The 19,404-nt window shown below is 42.6% G+C and overlaps 1 protein-coding gene across 1 annotated transcript in view; it reads left to right on the top strand.

The window, feature by feature from the left end:
- The window catches only part of ankrd27 (ankyrin repeat domain 27 (VPS9 domain)), a 63,755-nt gene that overhangs the window by 4,985 nt on the left and 39,366 nt on the right, over positions 1-19,404 (top strand). The window contains exons 2-7 of the mRNA XM_080736123.1: positions 3,680-3,802; positions 9,220-9,330; positions 15,828-15,989; positions 16,516-16,662; positions 18,274-18,333; positions 18,917-18,970. Coding sequence (XP_080592249.1) covers positions 3,701-3,802; positions 9,220-9,330; positions 15,828-15,989; positions 16,516-16,662; positions 18,274-18,333; positions 18,917-18,970 — 636 coding nt within the window. The 5' untranslated portion in view covers positions 3,680-3,700. The remainder of the gene's footprint in view (positions 1-3,679; positions 3,803-9,219; positions 9,331-15,827; positions 15,990-16,515; positions 16,663-18,273; positions 18,334-18,916; positions 18,971-19,404) is intronic.

Raw genomic sequence — 19,404 nt, 5'->3', positions numbered from 1 at the left:
GGGTGAAAGTGATATGTTTTTGTTACAAATGGGTGTTAATTATCCCTATAATAGTAATCATCGCTTTATCATCGTTATTATGATGTTTGTCTCTCCAGCTCTTTAGTATATATCAAGGCCCATTAAAAGGCTTGTCGATATAATACAAAGTTCTAGGTAATTTCATTTTGAAAGAAATTAAGCCTCATATTTGAATGACTGTGGCACTGTGAGCCTTATGTGTCAGATATCTTCTCAACCAGTTCTCAACAAGTAAGAGCGATATTATCTCAGAATCACTTGAAGTCACTTATTGTACAGTATACAGGCCAAGTCTTGATTGAATTACGAATCTTTCATGAGTCCGTGTTGCTTGTACATGTACAGTATCTCTTAACACGAAACAATGAATGGCCTTTCTTCTCCTACAAGCTCCATATTGTGTGTATATCTTTCCATTCGTCTTTTTTATGATTTTCACCTAAACGTCCTGTCTGTGTCACAAGTACTTTTATGACCCCACAGACTGTCACCCTTGCTCTCTCGTCCTCCTGACCCCATTGTTGTAACTTTAGTGTTGAATCAGTTTAGCTAATTTCATTTCCTGCACTGGAACTTAACCGTTTAAGACCTGAGGCCGATTGTACAAATGTCTTGTACAAACATGTGTTGCTACTGTATATATCAGTGGACAGTGGTGCTCAAACCTTTTCCAAGTCAGTCACCCCCAAATGATATATTATGTAAAAATAGCAGATCTACAAGCTGGGTAGTGCAGCACTAAGTGATGTCTTAAAAAATATACATCAAGACATGATGACGTCAAACAACATCTCTTTTGCTCTGCACAGCTGTCTGTGAGATAACTAATCAGACACAAACAGCGGTATAGCTGGGTCCTGGGTCGTAAACACTACAGTATGTCGCCCCTGGCTCTGAGATGCTCTAGTCTACATTGACAATAGTTTGTCTTCTGCCAGGCAAGATGTTGTCTGCACCTTCTTAAAAAAACTGTAGGCTAATTGATTGAAGAGCAATCACCAGTCACACACTTAACCACACTTTCCTTTCTTCTTTTCTTTAACTTTATTTACCCAGGGTAGGTACAGGATAGGTACAGGTAGCTAGGGTAGGTACAGTATGCTTAGAACGATTGCTCTTTTTCATCATCGCCCTGCTCCACACAACACGGACACACACACACACACACACACACACACACACACACACACACACACACACACACACACACACACACACACACACACACACACTCACACACACACACCATTAAAACCTGGAAACTGACGAGTATAATCACAGTCTGTCTGATACGGTTAGCCAATGAGCAGTTGGGCACTGAACCTGGAAGGAACCACTGGGCCACAAACACACTCTTCCAATCTTTAGGCCAGTAGAGGTCTTTGCACACTGCTGCGTTTTTCGGGCTGAATATCGGGGTGTATTTCGTAGCGCGTATTCATTTTCGGACCAGGCTAGGACTGTCACGATTATGACATCTTACATGACGATTAATTGTCACTCAAATAATTGCGATTAACGATTTAATTGTGTTTTTGTCATTGACAATGACATTTCTGTTTGGCTTTTAGGCTTTGAAGTTGCACATGGCAGATATGACACCTAAATATACAAAGAAATTACTGGCATATCTGACAACTTTATACTTAAAAAAGAACATTGATAGTGGGAATAGCCGATCTACAAGCTCACAACGACGCGTTGTGAGCTGGTAGATCTGCTATTTCCACTATTTCAGAAAATGTTTGTAAATGTGTGAACATTTTTCAACATTCACGATTATGACGATTATGACAAAATATTTGCGATCATGTCAAATAATTGCGATTAGACAATTATGTATTAATTGTGACAGCCCTAGACCAGGCTTGATTTTTTTCGATTTTTGCAAGTGTTGCCACTGGGTCTTTGCTCTCTCACTTCTTGGCCTGAAAAATGCTTTCGAGGATTTCGGATTTCCAAAACGCAACGAGAAATCGCAGTGCAGTGTGCAACCAGCTTTAGGCCATCGCTGCCCCTCAAACCCTCTAGACTGATACACTATTTTATTTAGTCTACACCGTATGCTGCAAACATATCCCATCTACCAGCTAGCTCACTCACAGTGAGCTGTGAGCTTGTGATGTGTCGTTTCAACTCGTCAGTATTTACTGCGGTTTTCCTGAAAGCTTTCCCTGTTTTGCCTTTCACATTTTTTATGGAGAATGGAGCATGTTTGTTGCAGAAACTCGAAAATGTCCAGATAAGTTAAGTCAGATAAGGTCATAAAAATAGCAAAAGAAATAGCTGATCTACAAGCTCAATGTTCTGCAAATACCCTGACAATCAACTGTCTTGCCATAATGGCAGGTAGCTTGTAGGTCAGTTACAAGCTGTGATCAGCTATTTTCGGTGAACAGAATAGGGAACAGAATAGGGAACAGAATAGGGAACAGAATAGGGAATGCTGGGGTTTCAGATCACAGAGGACTTCACAAAAGTCATGTGAATGGATGCTGTGTGTGTGTGCGTGTGTGCGTGCGTGCGTGCGTGCGTGCGCTCCTTGGATAACCAGCTCCTCCTCCCCTGTGTGTGTCCAGACTACTTCAGTTCACTATGGCTGTGTAATGTCTGGAACGCTCCCGCGTCGCGTTAGATTTGAACCATTGAAACCATTATTTTATGCTTTAACTATTGAAAAATAGCAGATACAAGCTCACAGCGCAAGTGCCGCGCTGCGAGCTTGTAGATCTGCTATTTTTTTTTTTATCGTGAAAAATGTGTGCAAGTCTTCGAATGTCTTTGACCCGATCTTTGACCCGACTTCTAAATCCTTCCTCTAAATCAGCTGTTCTCAAACCTTTTCATGTCAAGGACCCCCAAAATTACAGGTACATTTGGCCACAGACCCTCCTCCATCTCAAAATATGTTGTTCCAGGGACCAAAAAAAAGTAACGATTTTTCAAAAATAGCAGATCTACAAGCTCGCAGCGCGGCACTTGGTGCCGCACTGTGAGCTTGTATATCTGCTATTTTTCAATAGTTAAAGCATTACCATCGCTGGCCCTCAAACCCTCTAGACCTGATACACTATTTTTTTTTGGTCTACTACACCGTATGCTGCAAACATATCCCATCATCTGGTTCCAGGGACCAAAAAAAAAGTAACGATTTTTCAAAAATAGCAGATCTACAAGCTCGCAGCGCGGCACTTGGTGCCGCACTGTGAGCTTGTATATCTGCTATTTTTCAATAGTTAAAGCATTACCATACGGGTGACTAACCGGTCATTTTGGCCGATTTGAGATCGCAAAGTGCAATAACTCTCCCCTTCCTTCTTTTCCTAAATACTCAAGACATATGTTCTTTTTCCCCTTCCGAAACGTTTCCTAAGTATGAAATAATATACAATTCTACCACTCTGACAACACCTCCTCCCCTGCTGCCAGCGGGGGTTCTATTGTCAATAGAACAACAGACAATAGAACCCCCGCTGGCGGCAGGGGAGGAGGTGTTGCTCTCCTGGGCAAAAAGGGAGAGAATTTACCTGTCAATTTGACTGATAAATGCAGTCAGAGTGGAAGTGATTTTTCTTCAGTCACCCGAGTGTTAAATAATTCTAGGCCTCCAGTTCCCCATGGCTGTGTATTAACCAGCTCCTTCTCCTGGTTGTCTCAGGGGAGTCCAGACAGTTCCTCCATGGCAGTGTACGATGAGAACATCCTGAAGAACCCCTTCTACGTGGCGCTGGAGAAGCAGAGGCCGGACCTGTGCAGCCGCGTGGCCGAGCTCCATGGCATCGTGAGTAAACGCACCAGCTTAGAGTTCAAGGGTTCATATTTTTAGATTGTAATCAGAGAAAAGAGAGTGTTAAAATGTTTTCAGTTACTGCTTTCTATTGTTTTAGTGATTTCTGTATTTTGATTTCAGTGGTTGGGGGCATGCGTACAAGTGGCTAAATATCTATTTTTAGACACAATAGGCTGGCGATTTCTTTATTACTATTTACAGTAACACTATTGGCCCCCCATAAGTCACAGTCACATCTGCTCATGAAGGATTGTGGTGCATCTTGGGAATGGGCTTATTGTGTACTGCTTAGGGGCAGCCTCATGCAAGAATTAATGTGAATTGGGCCGCTTTGCCTGCCATACATTCAGACCACTGAATCGCTTCAGAGCAACAGATGCAGAGAAAACAACAAGGAAGTGATTTGGTACTCCATTGATGTTAACGTGTAGTGGATTTTTTAGAGCAGCATTACGGGAGATGTTTTTACTGTACACGGCGGCGCGACTCCTCATCAGCTTACGGACATCAAACAAGGTAAAAGAACGAGCGTTCGTTTTGGCTTTGAGCAGCGTTCAGAATTGGGGCGAACGGGAACGTCCGTAGCGGTAAAAGAGTTAATATTGATGACATCAGGGATCTCCATATACATAAAGTATGGGCATAAAGGGACATGGACTGACACAGAGATCTCCATAAATTCCCATTAATGTATTAGTGAATTATTTTCCCCATTGACTTGAATGGGGAAAATTCAAATGGTAAGACAGAATTCATGTGTGTGAATCGTGTCACAACACTTGCAATTTCCCAGAATTGCATATTTCTGGTTTTCTTCAGTTGCTGTTGGTAGTCATGGCTGCCAGTTCCCACCTGATGTCATGTGGGAATTCAGACTGTTCCAGACCATGCTGGATGACAGCTAGCTTGCATAACGTCTTCAGGCTAGGATTTAAGTTCAGGATGTACAGGTCAGCAGAGGTAGTGGTGGCCTGATGTGCTGCTTTGTATCCTCCATGGATGATAATACGATCTCCCACCATGCAACATTGTAGGCAAAGGCTGAATGATCATACCGTCCTTTTGGGAGAAGGTGTCCAGAAGGCATGCTCAGCCAGCACTTTGTCTCTGTGTCAAACACTGTGAGCTTGTCCTCGCTGAAGTCCCAGCCCCTCCAGCCCCCAAATACAAACATCTTTGTTCCGATGATGGTGGCAGAGTGACGTGCTGAAGGAGGTGGTGGAGAGCCTCTGGTGTTAATTAAAGACCAGGCCATTATGGTGGTGTCCAACTTGTACATGTCATTAGTCCGTTCAGTCAGCAGGGTGGCTCCTCCATACACATACATGTTCTTCTCCAGGACACAGGCTGAGTGGCACAACCTTGCTTCTGGAATAGTCCCAGAGACATTGGGCTTGAACCAGCTGTGAGTGTCGACATCAAAGGCATAAAGCACATTGCAGTAATGAGACCCTCCCCAGAGGAAGACAGTCTCTTCTACCAGCACAGTTGTGTGGTTATAGAGCCTGGAGGGAACCTCAATGGGACTTTGTCCTCTTCCATTTGTCACTGGGGGAAACTTCCTCCAACGCAAAGACACTGTGTTGAAGATGTGCACTTCTATCTGATCCATGCTGTTTCCTCCAAATGAGTACAGCTTGTGTCCAACAACCACAGCAGCGTGGTCGTATATCTTGGGTCCTCCTGTCAGATGCATCGTCCAGTGAAACATTTCACGCACCAGAATCAATAGCACTTGCCAGAAGGCAGGGCAATTTGTTGATAAAATCTGCTGAATGGCGTTCTGTTGGAAAATACAATAAAAAACATTTAAAAAGGATGTGATGACGATGTTGTGATGTCATTGTTTGATGACATCATTATATGGAATAGCTAATGACGTAATAGCAAAAATGATCTGAAATTTGCTAATACTAGAGGTTTGCTCCCGCTTCTCCCCTTTCATAGTAAGATATTATGGAATTTGGCTGACTTGGCAGAGAAGGGGGGGTCAGCTGTGAGTGACCTTCCCTAACCCTCTAAGGCCCAAAAATAGAAATACTTGAAATAAAAAATTAAAAAAAATCAGATAGTGTTGTAGGAGTCTTAATCAGAGGAAAATGTAATGTGTTTTAAAAAATATATGTTTTTGTAAGGTTTTATAGCCATAAATCATAAATCATGCTCTAATTTACATATGGGGGTTATTATTATTTCACAATAATAACATATGTACATGTTCTAGACATTCTAATGATCACCAAAAAAATAGTAAAGGCATTTTACTTATGTTTTTGTGAGGAATAGCTTCCATGAAAAAGTGAGATGTTGTTCGTCAAAACTCTGGAATGTCAGCGGGTGTGGCGGGTGTGAATGTCAGCGGGGGGTATTTATATGCAAATAGTGTGGCCAATGGCATTGTAATACTAAACAATAGAATCCAATGGTGATGTTTAGGTGGTAGGGGGAGCTAAAATAAAATGATTTAAACCTTTTTTTGGATAAAATACAAACGTTGTAATATTACAACAGTGGGCTCTAGAGGGCTAATCTAGACTTCCATATGGTTCCAGACAAGTCCCTGCATCCTCACAGTGCACAGTGTAGCCACGCTGTTATTAGATAGATCCTGTTTTGTGTGCAATGCTCAGCAGAATGACTCAGACAGGAAGGAAAAGCTCTCTTTTCTTTTCAAAGGGACTTCATGTACGGTACTTTGAGTGTCATTGCAGTGTCATGTTGTTATCAGATCAGATCAGGCTGCACAATGTGATTGAATGTAATTTGGACACACAGTGTGTGTGTGTATATATATATATATATATATATATATATATATATATATATATATAATATATATATATATATATATATATATATATATATACATACACACATTGAAATGCATACAAGTGACTGTGACTGCATTGACTGTTACGGTCTCTTTTTGTCACTTTATGTATATATACTTATATATTATTCGCCCCCTCTATTGATGCACCTTTTCTTTATTGGTACTGTACTGCTCTTTTTTTTTTTTTTTTTTTTTTTTACTCTTATCTATCTTTTGTCTTACTTCTCTGTAACTTTGTAAATACTGTATACTGCTATGCTACAACTGGACAACTGAATTTCCCCCTTGGGATAATAAAGGTATCTATCTATCTATCTATCTAAGTTGCTAAATACTGTATGTATTTTTAGACACCTCAAATCTTTCATGGGCAGATGTGACTTATGGGGGGCTAGTAGTGTTACTGTAAATAGTAGTAAAGAAATTGCCGGCTTATTGTGTCTAAAAAGACATATTTAGCCACTTGTACGCATGTCCCCAACCACTGACATCAAAAATCGCTAAAACGATAGAAAGCAGTAGGAATGAAAACATTTTAACACTCATCTTTTTTTATCTGTGTGTGTGTGCGTGTGCGTGCATGCGTGCATGTGTGTGCATGCGTGCATGTGTGTGTGTGCTAACTCAGCCTCAAGGAAGGAGCACAAGGAAGCTCTAAATGGCACGTGTCCAGCTGTTTGGTCAGGGGCGCCACACCAAATTCTGGGCCCTGGGTACAAGGATTCACTGCGGGCCCCCCATGAATGTTAACTATTGAAAAATAGCAGATATACAAGCTCACAGCGCGGCACCGAGTGCCGTGCTGCGAGCTTGTAGATGTGCTATTTTTGAAAAATCGTGAAAATATGTGCAAGAAACTTATGTTTCTATGTCAGTGGTGCTCAAACGTTTTCATGTGAAAGACCCCCAAGATGATATGTATTTGGCCACAGCTAGACCCCCCATCTCAAAATATTTAGTTCCAGGGACCCCTCCCCGGAAGCCGAAGTTACAAATGTTTGCTTAAAAAATACATATTCAAAGATTTGCACACATTTTTACGACTTTTCAAAAATAGCAGATCTACAAGCTCGCAGCGCGGCACTCGGTGCCGCGCTGTGAGCTTGTATATCTGCTATTTTTCAATAGCTAAAGTTACTATAGGGCCCCTCCACCTTGGGCCCTGGTAACTCAGTCCCACTTTCCTACCCCTTGTGACGCCCCTGTGTTTGGTCATGAGAGACTAATGGCCCTGGGCAGCAGAGAAACCCGTTGTAAAAGGGATAGCATGAGAGCAGTGGCGTCAGTTCAGCAAAAGCTAGGGTATGGCAAATATGGGAGTCCTCAACAGGTTTTGAGGACTCCCATCGGGAAAAAAAACGGATTTTGACAGTTTTTTACCCCCGGTTTCTACAGTGTTTCTTGGGCTGGATATGGCAGCCTGGAACAGTTTAAGGGCGGATTCACACTGCAATCCGCTTGATTAGAACTGTTTCTGAAAACAGTTGCCTGGTCCCCGCTGATCAGCATTCACTGGTTTGGAAGAACTGCTGTACCACCGAGTGTTATTGTACTTCTCTCCATTATACCATGTATGTACATTAACCCATTTAGGGCCTAGAATTATTGAATGCTTTAACCAGTGAAAAATAGCAGTTATACAAACTCACAGCGCGGCACCGAATAGCAGATCTACAAACTCACAGCGCGGCACTCGGTGCCGCGCTGTGAGCTTGTATATCTGCAATTTTTCAATAGTTAAAGCATAAAATATTGCGTCATAATGTGTTCAGGCCTAAATGGGTTAAAGCATAACCATCTCCACCTAGAATATTGTCTTTCCTGACTCCCAGTGCCTCATCAATTACTGACTGATCCGTTGAATTCCACGAAAAAATAAACTAGCGTCCCTTTTCTGGGGGGCGAACGTTTGGTGAAAACTAACCTCGCCTGGTGTTCGTTCACTACAGACCGTTTGGTTTCCGCCTAAAGCGCGGAAACCACTAGAAGAAGCGGCGTCGTGGTTCCCTCCGTTATTTTTTTCCCCCAATCCCAATTAAAATGTTCGAGTAGCCTAGTGTAGTCTTTCCAGTGGCTACAAGTTGGACTAAAAGATGCACATACCAAACTAATTTTTCAAAAGCAAAACTACTCCACATCAAGGAGTTTATTAAGTAGGCCCTAAAGGTGTGTCCTTGAGCGCAGGGGAATATTTGGGGTTAAAACTGAATCCGGTTTGATCTTTCTGGCAAATTGTAGTCCTTTGAGTACTACAACATGACGTTTTGTGGTTTCCGCTCCAGACCGGTTACAAACCCGAAAAGTGAAGTGATCCCAGACTAGGTGAAAACAGTCGATCTACAAGCTCACAAGGCGCCACATCTGCGAAGAGATATTTAGTTTTAGAGCGAAGAACGGGAGGGGACCTAGCCGTGTAGAGCCCTGGGGGAATCTGGTTAACTAAGTATAAGGGACGGGTTAAGACTAAAAAGCTCCCAGCAATGGAGCCTTTCTTTTGGGGGTTTTGACCACGGGATGCTCTGCTCTTATAATTGTCTCTTACTTGGCTCCATTCATTGATGTGTTTGTTGTGCAGGTTCTGGTGCCGTGCAGTGGAAGCCTGAGTCCAGGCTCGTACTCATCGCACCAGTTCGACAGCTACGTTCTGAAGCCCGTGGACGATGGATATCACACTCTGGATGGAAAGGTAGGTCAGGACTGGCATGGTCTGGTGCAACATGTACAGTACAACTATACAATATACAACGACTATGAGTGAAGTGCACGCATGTGTCCACGCACGCATGCACATGCATGCGCACGCGCACACACACACACACACACACACACACACACACACACACACACACACACACACACACACACACACACACACACACACACACACACACACACACACACACACACTCACACACATGCCCACAAACAGGACCGCAGTTTTATGTTTATAGCTTTTTGATAGAATCAAGCTTGCTTCTTTAAAACACGTGACTTCCTCATAGGGAATGCATTGGATGCTGCTCCCCCCCCCCCCCCCCCCCCAAGGGCAAGCATAAAGCTTGTGCTTCCAATGTCTGTTGGAAGCCTAACAGTAATAATAATAATAATAATAAAACGTTATTTGTATAGCACCTTTCATGACATGAAATGCAGCTCAAAGTGCTTTACAGAGCATAAAATGAAGCACACGTGCTTAACAGAGAAAAAGTAAAATAGAAATAAAAAATACATAAAAAAGAGATAAGTAAAATGATTACAATAAAGCAAGAAAAAATAAAAGCATAGAACATTGAAGAACAATTTCAGAGCCGTGCGGACGTCAATAGCAGCATAGGGATTAAAAAATTTAGCTAAAAGCAAGAGTAAAGAAATAGGTCTTGAGCTGTGCTTTAAAGCTATCCACCGAGGCTGCCTGTCTTAGGTGTAGTGGTAGTTTATTCCAAGCTGTCGGTCCATAGAAGCAGAAAGCTGCTTCACCATATTTTTTATATGTCATTGTTGGCACCTCAAGTAGGTCTGCACTAGAGGACCTGAGTGGGCGGGTTGGAACATATCTATGCAGGCAGTTATAGAGGTACGAAGGTGCCAGACCATTTAGAGCTTTATAAACAAGTAAAAGAATTTTAAAATCAATCCTAAAAACAACCGGGAGCCAGTGTAGCGACGCTAAAACTGGAGTAATATGTTCTCTTATCTTAGTTTTTGTTAAAACTCTGGCTGCTGCATTTTGAACAAGTTGTAATCTGTCAGTTGTTTTCTTTGGCAGACCAGAGAGAAGTGCGTTGCAGTAATCAAGCCGAGAGAAAACAAAAGCGTGGATCAGCGTTTTTGCATCGTTCAGCGACAGATAGGCTCTAATTCGCGCAATATTTCTAAGGTGAAAGAAGGCAATCTTCGTGACATGATTAATGTGTGTATTAAAATGTAATTCAGCATCAATGATCACCCCCAGGTTCTTAACAGAGGTGTTATTTTCTTTAGCCAGGTTACCAAGTCTATTTATTATTGATTCTCTCTGGGCAGTAGAACCTATTATGAGAACTTCTGTCTTGTCCTCATTTAGCTTGAGAAAGTTCTCACTCATCCAGCATTTTATGCTGGACACGCACGTCAGCAATGGGTCTAGAGCACAGGGGTCGTCCGTAGCCACCGAAAGGTACAACTGGGTGTCATCAGCATAGAAATGGAAATTCACACCGTGAGCGGAAATAAGTTCTCCCAGCGGCAGTATATAGAGGGAGAATAATAAAGGACCAAGAATCGAGCCCTGTGGAATACCAGAGCAGATGTTGTGTTTGTTTGACTCGAAGTCAGCTAGATTAACAGAGTAGCTTCTGCCTGTCAGATAAGAGCAAAACCAGGACAGAGCTGTACCTGACAGTCCTACCCAGTGTTCGAGACGTTGTATTAGAATTGTATGGTCAATTGTGTCAAAAGCCGCCGATTGGTCCAGCAGTAGGAGAACGGACACATCTTTGTTATCAGCAGCCACCCTAAGATCATTAATAACTTTTAAAAGTGCAGTTTCTGTGCTGTGTCCTTTCCTGAAGCCGGATTGGAATTTGTTGTGCACCTTATTGTTCTGCAGAAACACATCCAATTGATGAAAGATAATTTTTTCTAGGACATTGCCCAGAAAAGGCAAATTAGAGATGGGTCGATAATTATCCAGCACGGACGGGTCAAGGTTGGGTTTTTTGAGTAAGGGTTTAACTACAGCCGTTTTCAGTGAGTCTGGAAAGACACCTGATTGTATAGAGCTGTTTACTATTTTTAGGATATCTTCAATAACACAGTCTACAACCTCTTTAAGAAACGGCGTGGGTATTGCATCCAGCGAGCAAGAAGACGATGTCATTTGCGATATGGTTTTACGAAGTTCCTCTTCATCAATTGCACAAAATGATACTAGGCTCCCCCTAGATTTATCGATGCTTTTACACATGGCACCATTAACCGCATTTGCATTTGTGACAGTATTATTCGTAATACCAGCTCGAATGTTAACAATTTTGTTGTCAAAGAAGGATGCAAACTCATTACACTTTGCTTTAGAGGCAGGGAGTGACTGCTTGTAGGACTGGGGGGGGTTTAAAAGGCGTTCAATGGTAGAGAATAAGACCCTAGCATTGTTCTTATTCTCATTAATAATTCCGGAAAAATAGGCCTGCCTAGCCAGACGCATGGTTTTATTATAGGTGGCTGTTGACGCCTTAAATATCTGTAGGTGGATAGTTAATTTATTTTTTCTCCAAGCTCGCTCTGCTCTGCGGCATTGTTTTTTGAGTGAACATATATGATCGTTTATCCAGGGTGTTACTTTGGAATTATATTTCTTTTTAGTTTTCATAGGAGCCACTATATCCAGAGCTGACTCCAATTTAAGATTAAAACGTTGAACCATATCATTTACTGAGGGAATATCAGGAAGGCGGGGTGCACACGCAAGAAGGCTGGCAAACTCTTCTGCTGCCGAGGAACCGAAAAATCTCTTTTTTATAGTATATTCTCTATTGTTTTTTTCTAGATCAGAGACAGTCATATTAAAACACAGTAAATAGTGGTCTGATAAATCAGGCTTAGCGATAATCCTGTCCATAGAAATATTTAGCCCTTTAGAGATCACAAGATCAAGGGTGTGGCCTTGATTGTGGGTTGGCCCGGTAACATGCTGATCAAAATCAAGGGAATGCAGTAACTGTAAGAAACTCATAGCTGTAAGATCAGTAACAGTGTCCACATGCAAGTTAGTATCACCAGCAATAAGGGTTCTCTCATAGTCCGTGGAACAGATAGATAGAAGTTCAGATATTTCTGTAAGAAATAAGGCTTTGCTACATTTTGGTGGGCGATATATCGTAATCATTAGAACAGAGGATTGACTCTCAAATAAGTTAGCTTGATATTCAAAGGATGAAAAACTTCCAAAGGACAGGCACTTGAATTTAAAAATGTCAGAGAAAATGTATGCCAAGCCTCCGCCTCTTTTTCCTTCGCGCACTGATTGAATAAAGTGATAGTTTGGTGGGCAGGCGACGCCAAGTGCAAAAGCTCCATCGTTGCCCAGCCATGTCTCTGTTAAAAAGATTATATCTAATTTCTCTTCACAGATTATATCATTTACAGAGGAGGATTTGTTTAAAAGTGACCTGATGTTAAAAAGTGCCAGGTTTATTTTATGACATTTTACTGTACTATAGCCCCTACAGGGAATGTAAGTTAAGTTAGCTAAATTAGCAGAGCCACTGCTTATCCTGGACTCTCTATTTGAAATTACAGTAGAAATGTTGTGAGCCTGCTTAATAAAAGCGCTTGAAGGAGCATCGGGTCCAGATACGTTAGTTGCTGGGTATAATGGACCCAGCTGACATCAACGGCTAAACGTATTGTCCAGCTGGGAGGCCTGGGTCTTCTGTCGTTGTGGTCGTGGAGGGATGGGTGGGGGCGAAAACACCCAGGCCACAGATTTCTGGGGCACGGCCGGGGCAATTTCAGGCGTTTTCAGGGATGGTGGTTGTGGTGCCGGGCGTTTGTCCTGTGGTGGTTGTGCCGCCGGGCCATTGACCGTGTGTCTGGCCGGGGTCATTTTTAACGCAGTGTTAATGAGTTCATTCATTCCATTCGTGAATTCTAGAAGAGGCATTGGAGATAGGGAGAAAGAGGAGGATTGGGGTGATGGGGCGGTTGTACCCGCCCCCTCCTCTTCCTCTGTCAACTCTCCGTTGTCAGTTGCCAGTTCACTTTGCTCACTGTTCGGGCCAGCCACGGCTGAAGCAGGGAATCCACAAAACTCTTCTTCATTACTGTCCTCTTCGAACATTTCCCTGAGTGACTCCAACTCTGCATTCATTCGTCTACTCCACTCTTCAGCGGAGATGTTGTCCATATTCAGTTCCTCGTCAGGGAGGGCAGGGACAACGGTAGCTCCTCCGTTCACCATAATCAGTTCCTCGTCAGGGAGGGCAGGGACAACGGTAGCTCCTCCGTTCACCAAGGCCGTTCCCCCCTCGGCCGAGGGGGGCAGTTCAGTAACCATACTGTCATGCTCGTCAGGGAGGGCAGGGACAACGGAAGCTCCTCCGTTCACCATAATCAGTTCCTCGTCAGGGAGGGCAGGGACAACGGTAGCTCCTCCGTTCACCAAGGCCGTTCCCCCCTCGGCCGAGGGGGGCAGTTCAGTAACCATAACACTATCTCTTGTTATGGATTCTTCGTGGGTTGCAGATAAGAGTTGTTCATCACAATCTGTTGTTTTGGATTGCTGTGTTCTGGCCAAGGCCAGAGCATGGAGAACATTCTGCAAAAATATCTTTGCTCCTAGCTTATTTAGTTGCCGTTCATCAGCAAATAGGTGTCTTCTGTCGAAGAAAAAACTGAAGTTGTCAATAAAATGCACATTTTTGTCGGTGCATGCAGCTAAAAGCCATTTGCTCAGAGAGAACAGTCTGCTGAAATTCTCGTCTGTGCCTCTCATAGGCGGTAGGGGACCGCTGATCCAAAGCTCTATGTCACTGTTCAGGAAGCTCAATGTGTTGAATAGAGCCCTGAAATTCTCCTTTAAGATTTCTGACTGTTTTTCTTCTGTGTCATATGTGCCAGTATGTAGAATCAGGGTTTTCACCGTTTGGTGTTTGTTGACAAGATCCAGAATTCTGTCTTTCATGTCAGAGACTGTGTCTTTGGGAAAACACATAACTTTTGCCTTCTTCTTTCTTATGCTTTTGACACCTTTTAAAGCAGCATCGCCCACAATCAAAATGTCAGGATCAATCACTGAGGTGGTTCTTACCCTGCTGGGTGGGACGTTCTCTCTGTCAACAGGGGGACTTCGGGGGGCTTCTAGTAGCTGTTCTGTTAGCCAGCTTGGGGAGATGCTACCCCTGTCATCCTCGGCCAGTGGCGTGAATCTGTTTGCCAGCTGCACACTCGGTGTGTGTGGAGATTGGACTGCGTTTGACTTTTTAGCAGTGTTTTTCCCCTTGGCAGTTGCCCATTTATGAAGGGGGGTCGAAGCAGCGCTGTGCCGGGGTAATTCCGGCCATTCGTCGGTGATAAGAGGGCTTTGGGAGGGTGTCCTGCCCGTCGTCCGTTCTTTCATCTTTGGCTTTGCACCAAGGGAATTCCAGGCGAGTGGTTTATCCAGTCTTTGGGTTTGTTTTAATTGGAATAATTCCGTTTCCAGTACTGCAATCCTCTGAAGCAGTTTCTGATAAACCCTTGTAGAAATGGTTGGTCCGGCCATCTTGCTAGTTAGCTAGATGCTACGTATCCAGTCACCAAGTGGCAAAAAATAGTATATTGCAGTACAGCAAAACAATCCCGGAGTTTTATAAGTATCCAAGATCCATTTGTAGTTTCTCAGAGAAAAAATAAAACATCAGTATCAGCAGAAGAATGTAAGCACAAGCGAGCCTAAGCGGGAGCAAGCAGCGATACGTCCGCACTGTAGGAGAGCAAGCAGTTACTCTGTAGAATAATCCAAAAATAAAATAATCGCCAGTCTACAAAATATGCTATCTAAGTGACATTTTAGCCTTTGCATAAGCCTGTGTGGTCATATAGCAGGGTTCCCCAATAGGCGGCCCGCGGGCCATTTGCGGCCCACGGGGGGCTACTGTCTGGCCCCCACCAAGCCCAGTAATAATGGTGGTATAAGAGCAGCAACAACACTAGTATATCGTCGTTATCGGGTGGAAACCTTGTATGTCCAAAACCGTTCGTTTTGTATTTATCATCTAAAAGATATACTAAACTAGTGAAAACAGCCGATCTACAAGCACACAACAGTGCTTGTAGATCTGCTGTTTTCACTAGTTTTGTGCGACGATCTTGTATGATGAAGCAGGCCTTTGCTTTACCAAAAGACGTACACATTTGAAACTTGGAGACACAAGGTTTCTGCCTGACAGTGACGATATTTTAGTGATTATGTTGCGAGGAAAACGTTGAGATAATAGCCATTTTGTTTAGAACTGACCAAAAATAACTTTGTACTTCAAGTTTAAAATTACACTAAATATTTTTTCAAATGTCCAAATAAATTCCAAATATTATCAAATGATCTCGCGGCACCCCTGGACTGCTGTTGTGGCACCCCAGGGTGCCCCGTCACCCACTTTTAAAACCCCTGATATAGTCTTACACTCTTAACGACAGCCCTGCTGTGTCACTGCTACGCTACAGGAGATCAGCATCCAGAACCGCCAGGTTCTCCTGAGGTCAGGCTTCCCTGCGCCGGCCTCCATCTCCATCCTGTTCGAGGAGACCTTCTACAATGAGAAGGAGCAGAGCTACAGCATCCTGTGCATCGCCCAGCCGCTGCACCACGCCGCCGCCGCGGACCTCAGCCCCGCCCACGAGGAGGATGACGGCGCCCCGGGCCTGCCCCTGGCCCCACACCCGCACCCGCACCCGCAGGTAGGGGTGGGTGATATGGTGATAATTATTGTTGAGACGATACAATGTCTCCACCATATGCCTTTTCAGAGATATCGTATATATCGTGATACAATTGAGGGAGCCTTGTAAAAAATCCTGTTTAATTGTTAATACCAGAGATTCATTGCAGAATTCAATTAAACCTGCATTTTGGTCAAAATCATCAGTTCTCAAACTTCAAAAAATGTCAAGGTCTCCACTTAACTCTGACAGTATACACATTCATTTGTATACTGTCAGAGTTACATACTTGTAAAGTTAAATTTAGACCTCCAAAAAGGAACCCAGAGAGTCTAGTAACCCTAAGTAACTTGAAAAATAACCATAAAAACCAACGTGAAAAAGAATCATGATAAAATCGTGTATCGTGATACAGCTTTTGGAAAATATTGTGATATTGTATTTTTTCCATATCGCCCACCCCTACCCGCAGGAGCCCCCCACCGCCCCCTACTGTCTGAAGAACGCAGAGGACGCCGGCGAGTTCCTGGGACGCCACACCGACAAGCTGGACAAGATGGTGGCCGCCTTCTGCCAGTCCTTCAGGGAGCACGAGAGGAAGGGGCTCCGCCATCACATTGTAGGTCGCTGCGACGCGTCCAACACGCTAGGGCATTCACGAATAGTGATTTTTAGTATTCGAATTATTCGACCTCAAAGTATTCGAATAGTCGAATATTCGACAGGACTGGCCAAACTGTCAAATATTAAGTAAGCAAGAGGCGAACATTGTGAAAATAGCCGATCTACATGCTCACAACGCCTCGTGGTGCGAGGCGTTGTGAGCATGTAGATCGGCTATTTTCACAATATTTATCTGCGGAACTGAGTCACATTAAATGTAATACCTACAATTCCAAAGTGCTTATCAGGGTGGGGGTCCCCAGTTCAAATATGTTTATTTTGGGGGTCACGGCCTAAAAGGTTTGAGAACCATTGACAACTTATTCTTATGACTTCCTATCTAGCCAAGCTTTATAAACTATATATTTTTTAAAGAGAGAAAAAAAAAAGTGAATATTCGACTTTGGTGATATTCGAATATTCTAATATTTGGAGAATGCCCTACAACACGCACTCATTCAGGGGTTAAAGTTCTCAATGGACCCTATTCACGCCCCGCCCATTCAGCACATTTATCTGCAACTTCCTGGTGCTAACGTCAGCTTTGAAGGGTAAACCCTGCTAAAAGTTAACACAGAAATCGCTGGACTTAAAGCCTTTTACCTTTTAGCCTTTTTTGTGTATTTTACTATCTTGTGTTCTTGATCATGCTAGCCCTGTTTTATACTTTACTATTCGGAAATTGCATTAAATTTTGCGATTTCTGTGTTAACTCTGTGGGCTTTTAGTAGGGTTTCCCCTTCAAAGCGTGACGTACGTCAGCACCAGGAAGTTGCTGAGTGGGCAGGACGTGAATAGGGTTAATCCTGGGGCACCAGTTTGTCTTGAGGATTTCATAGGGGCTGTTTCTGAGATCAGTGCAGATCTGCAAAAAAATAAAAATAAGGGGGAGGTGTGAATGACAAAGTTGTCAAAACGCTTGTCAAGTGATCTCCAAACTAAAAAGCAGCTATAATTTCAAGATATGAGTATTTGAATTGGCCAGACTAACATAGAATACAACAGAACCTCAGAAGATGCTTCTATAAAATGAAGCATGGATTGGCACACACACACTCAGTGAAGGCGGTTCAGAACTTCAGGGGAAACACCCCAAATATTGGTGTGCGCTGTGCCATGTTTCTAAGATCACACATTGGGACATGGTCTGAAAATAAATGGGATTTCTTTTGGCTCTAATCCCTGCGCACTGTTATGACCCTGGGAATTAATTACCCATAGCAAAATAACCTAAGTGAAATGTATGAAGGTGAAATACATATAGCAACTACACATATTATAGGGAACTGTCACGCACGCACACACGCACGCATGCACACACACACACACGCACGCACGCACGCACAAGGCCAAGGACCTCTTAGCTGAGAGAGAGATGAACCAGCACTACATATTGTGTTGCGGTTGAGATTGAAATGGTTAATTTTGGAATGTTTTCATATTTATGGGCCATGCAAAAAGAATTCAGTGTAAAACAGTTTAAAACAGTTTTTCCACATGTCTAGCTGGAGACATAAATACTGTATTTGTTAATTAATGAATGAAAATGTTTTCCTCTTGGCTTCAGGACTCGGTGAATGCCCTTTATACGAAATGCCTTCAGTGCCTGTTGAGAGAGCCTCGCCTGGTAAATATAAACATTTACAGCCATACAAAATGTATATAATTTATCTTATATTAAATTTTGAACGGGTACACATTATTGTGTTACATTATTTTATGCTTTAACTATTGAAAAATAGCAGATATACGAGCTTGCAGCGCAAGTGCCGCGCTGCAAGCTTGTAGATCTGCTATTTTTTTTAAAGTTCATGAAAATGTGTGCAAATCTTTGAATTTTGTATTTTTAAAGCGAACGTTTGTAACTCAAATTTTGCTTCTGGGGGTGGTCCCTGGAACTAAATATTTTGAGATGGGGGTCCGTGGCCAAATACATGTCATTTTGGGGGTCCTTCACATGAAAAGGACATAGAAACATAGGTTTTTCAAAAAATCTTAGAAGGATTCAAAAGACACTTATAGAATCGTGTCAGAATTCTAATTTTCACGATTTTTCAAAAATAGCAGATCTACAAGCTTAGCTTGTATATCTGCCATTTTTCAATAGTTAAAGCATAAAATAATGATACGCAATAATGTGTACCCGTTCTAAATGGGACTATATAACAACTGACTGGTTCTTATCATAATACTTTCTCTCTCCCTGCCAGAGACTTCTGGCCAAACAGGAGCTTCAGATGACTCTCCTCAAACAAGCAGTGGAGGTACAAACAATGGTTACCAGTGTTCATTTTGTCGGCTAAAACTGAACTTATTTAGCTGACAGAAAGCGAAATAAAAGCAAATTGAAGACTAAGCAATGATGACTAACACTATGACTACACTTTGTCAACAAATACACCTGGACCAAAAAGTTAGGAAGGGACTAGTGGAGAAGAGATCCAGTAGAACTAAAAGACAAGTCATTTTATGCTTCCGAAAAATACACTGTATACTGTAGCTGTAAGATTGTAGATTGTCTTATTCCAAGCACAAATCAGGCCAATAAATCAACTGTAGTTTTAGTTGACTAATATCTTATATTTAGTCAACTAAAACTAGACATTTCAGATGACCAAAATATGTCAAGAACTAAATGGAGTTTTATTCAAAAGACCATGATTTAAATGTCTGTCAAAATGAACACTGTTGGTTACCT

This window comes from Nannobrachium achirus (genome assembly GCF_963921795.1).
Source record: "Nannobrachium achirus genome assembly, chromosome: 11".
Taxonomy (NCBI): domain Eukaryota; kingdom Metazoa; phylum Chordata; class Actinopteri; order Myctophiformes; family Myctophidae; genus Nannobrachium; species Nannobrachium achirus.
The sequence above is the reverse complement of the archived record's forward strand: the minus strand, read 5'-3'. Positions and strand labels throughout refer to the sequence as shown.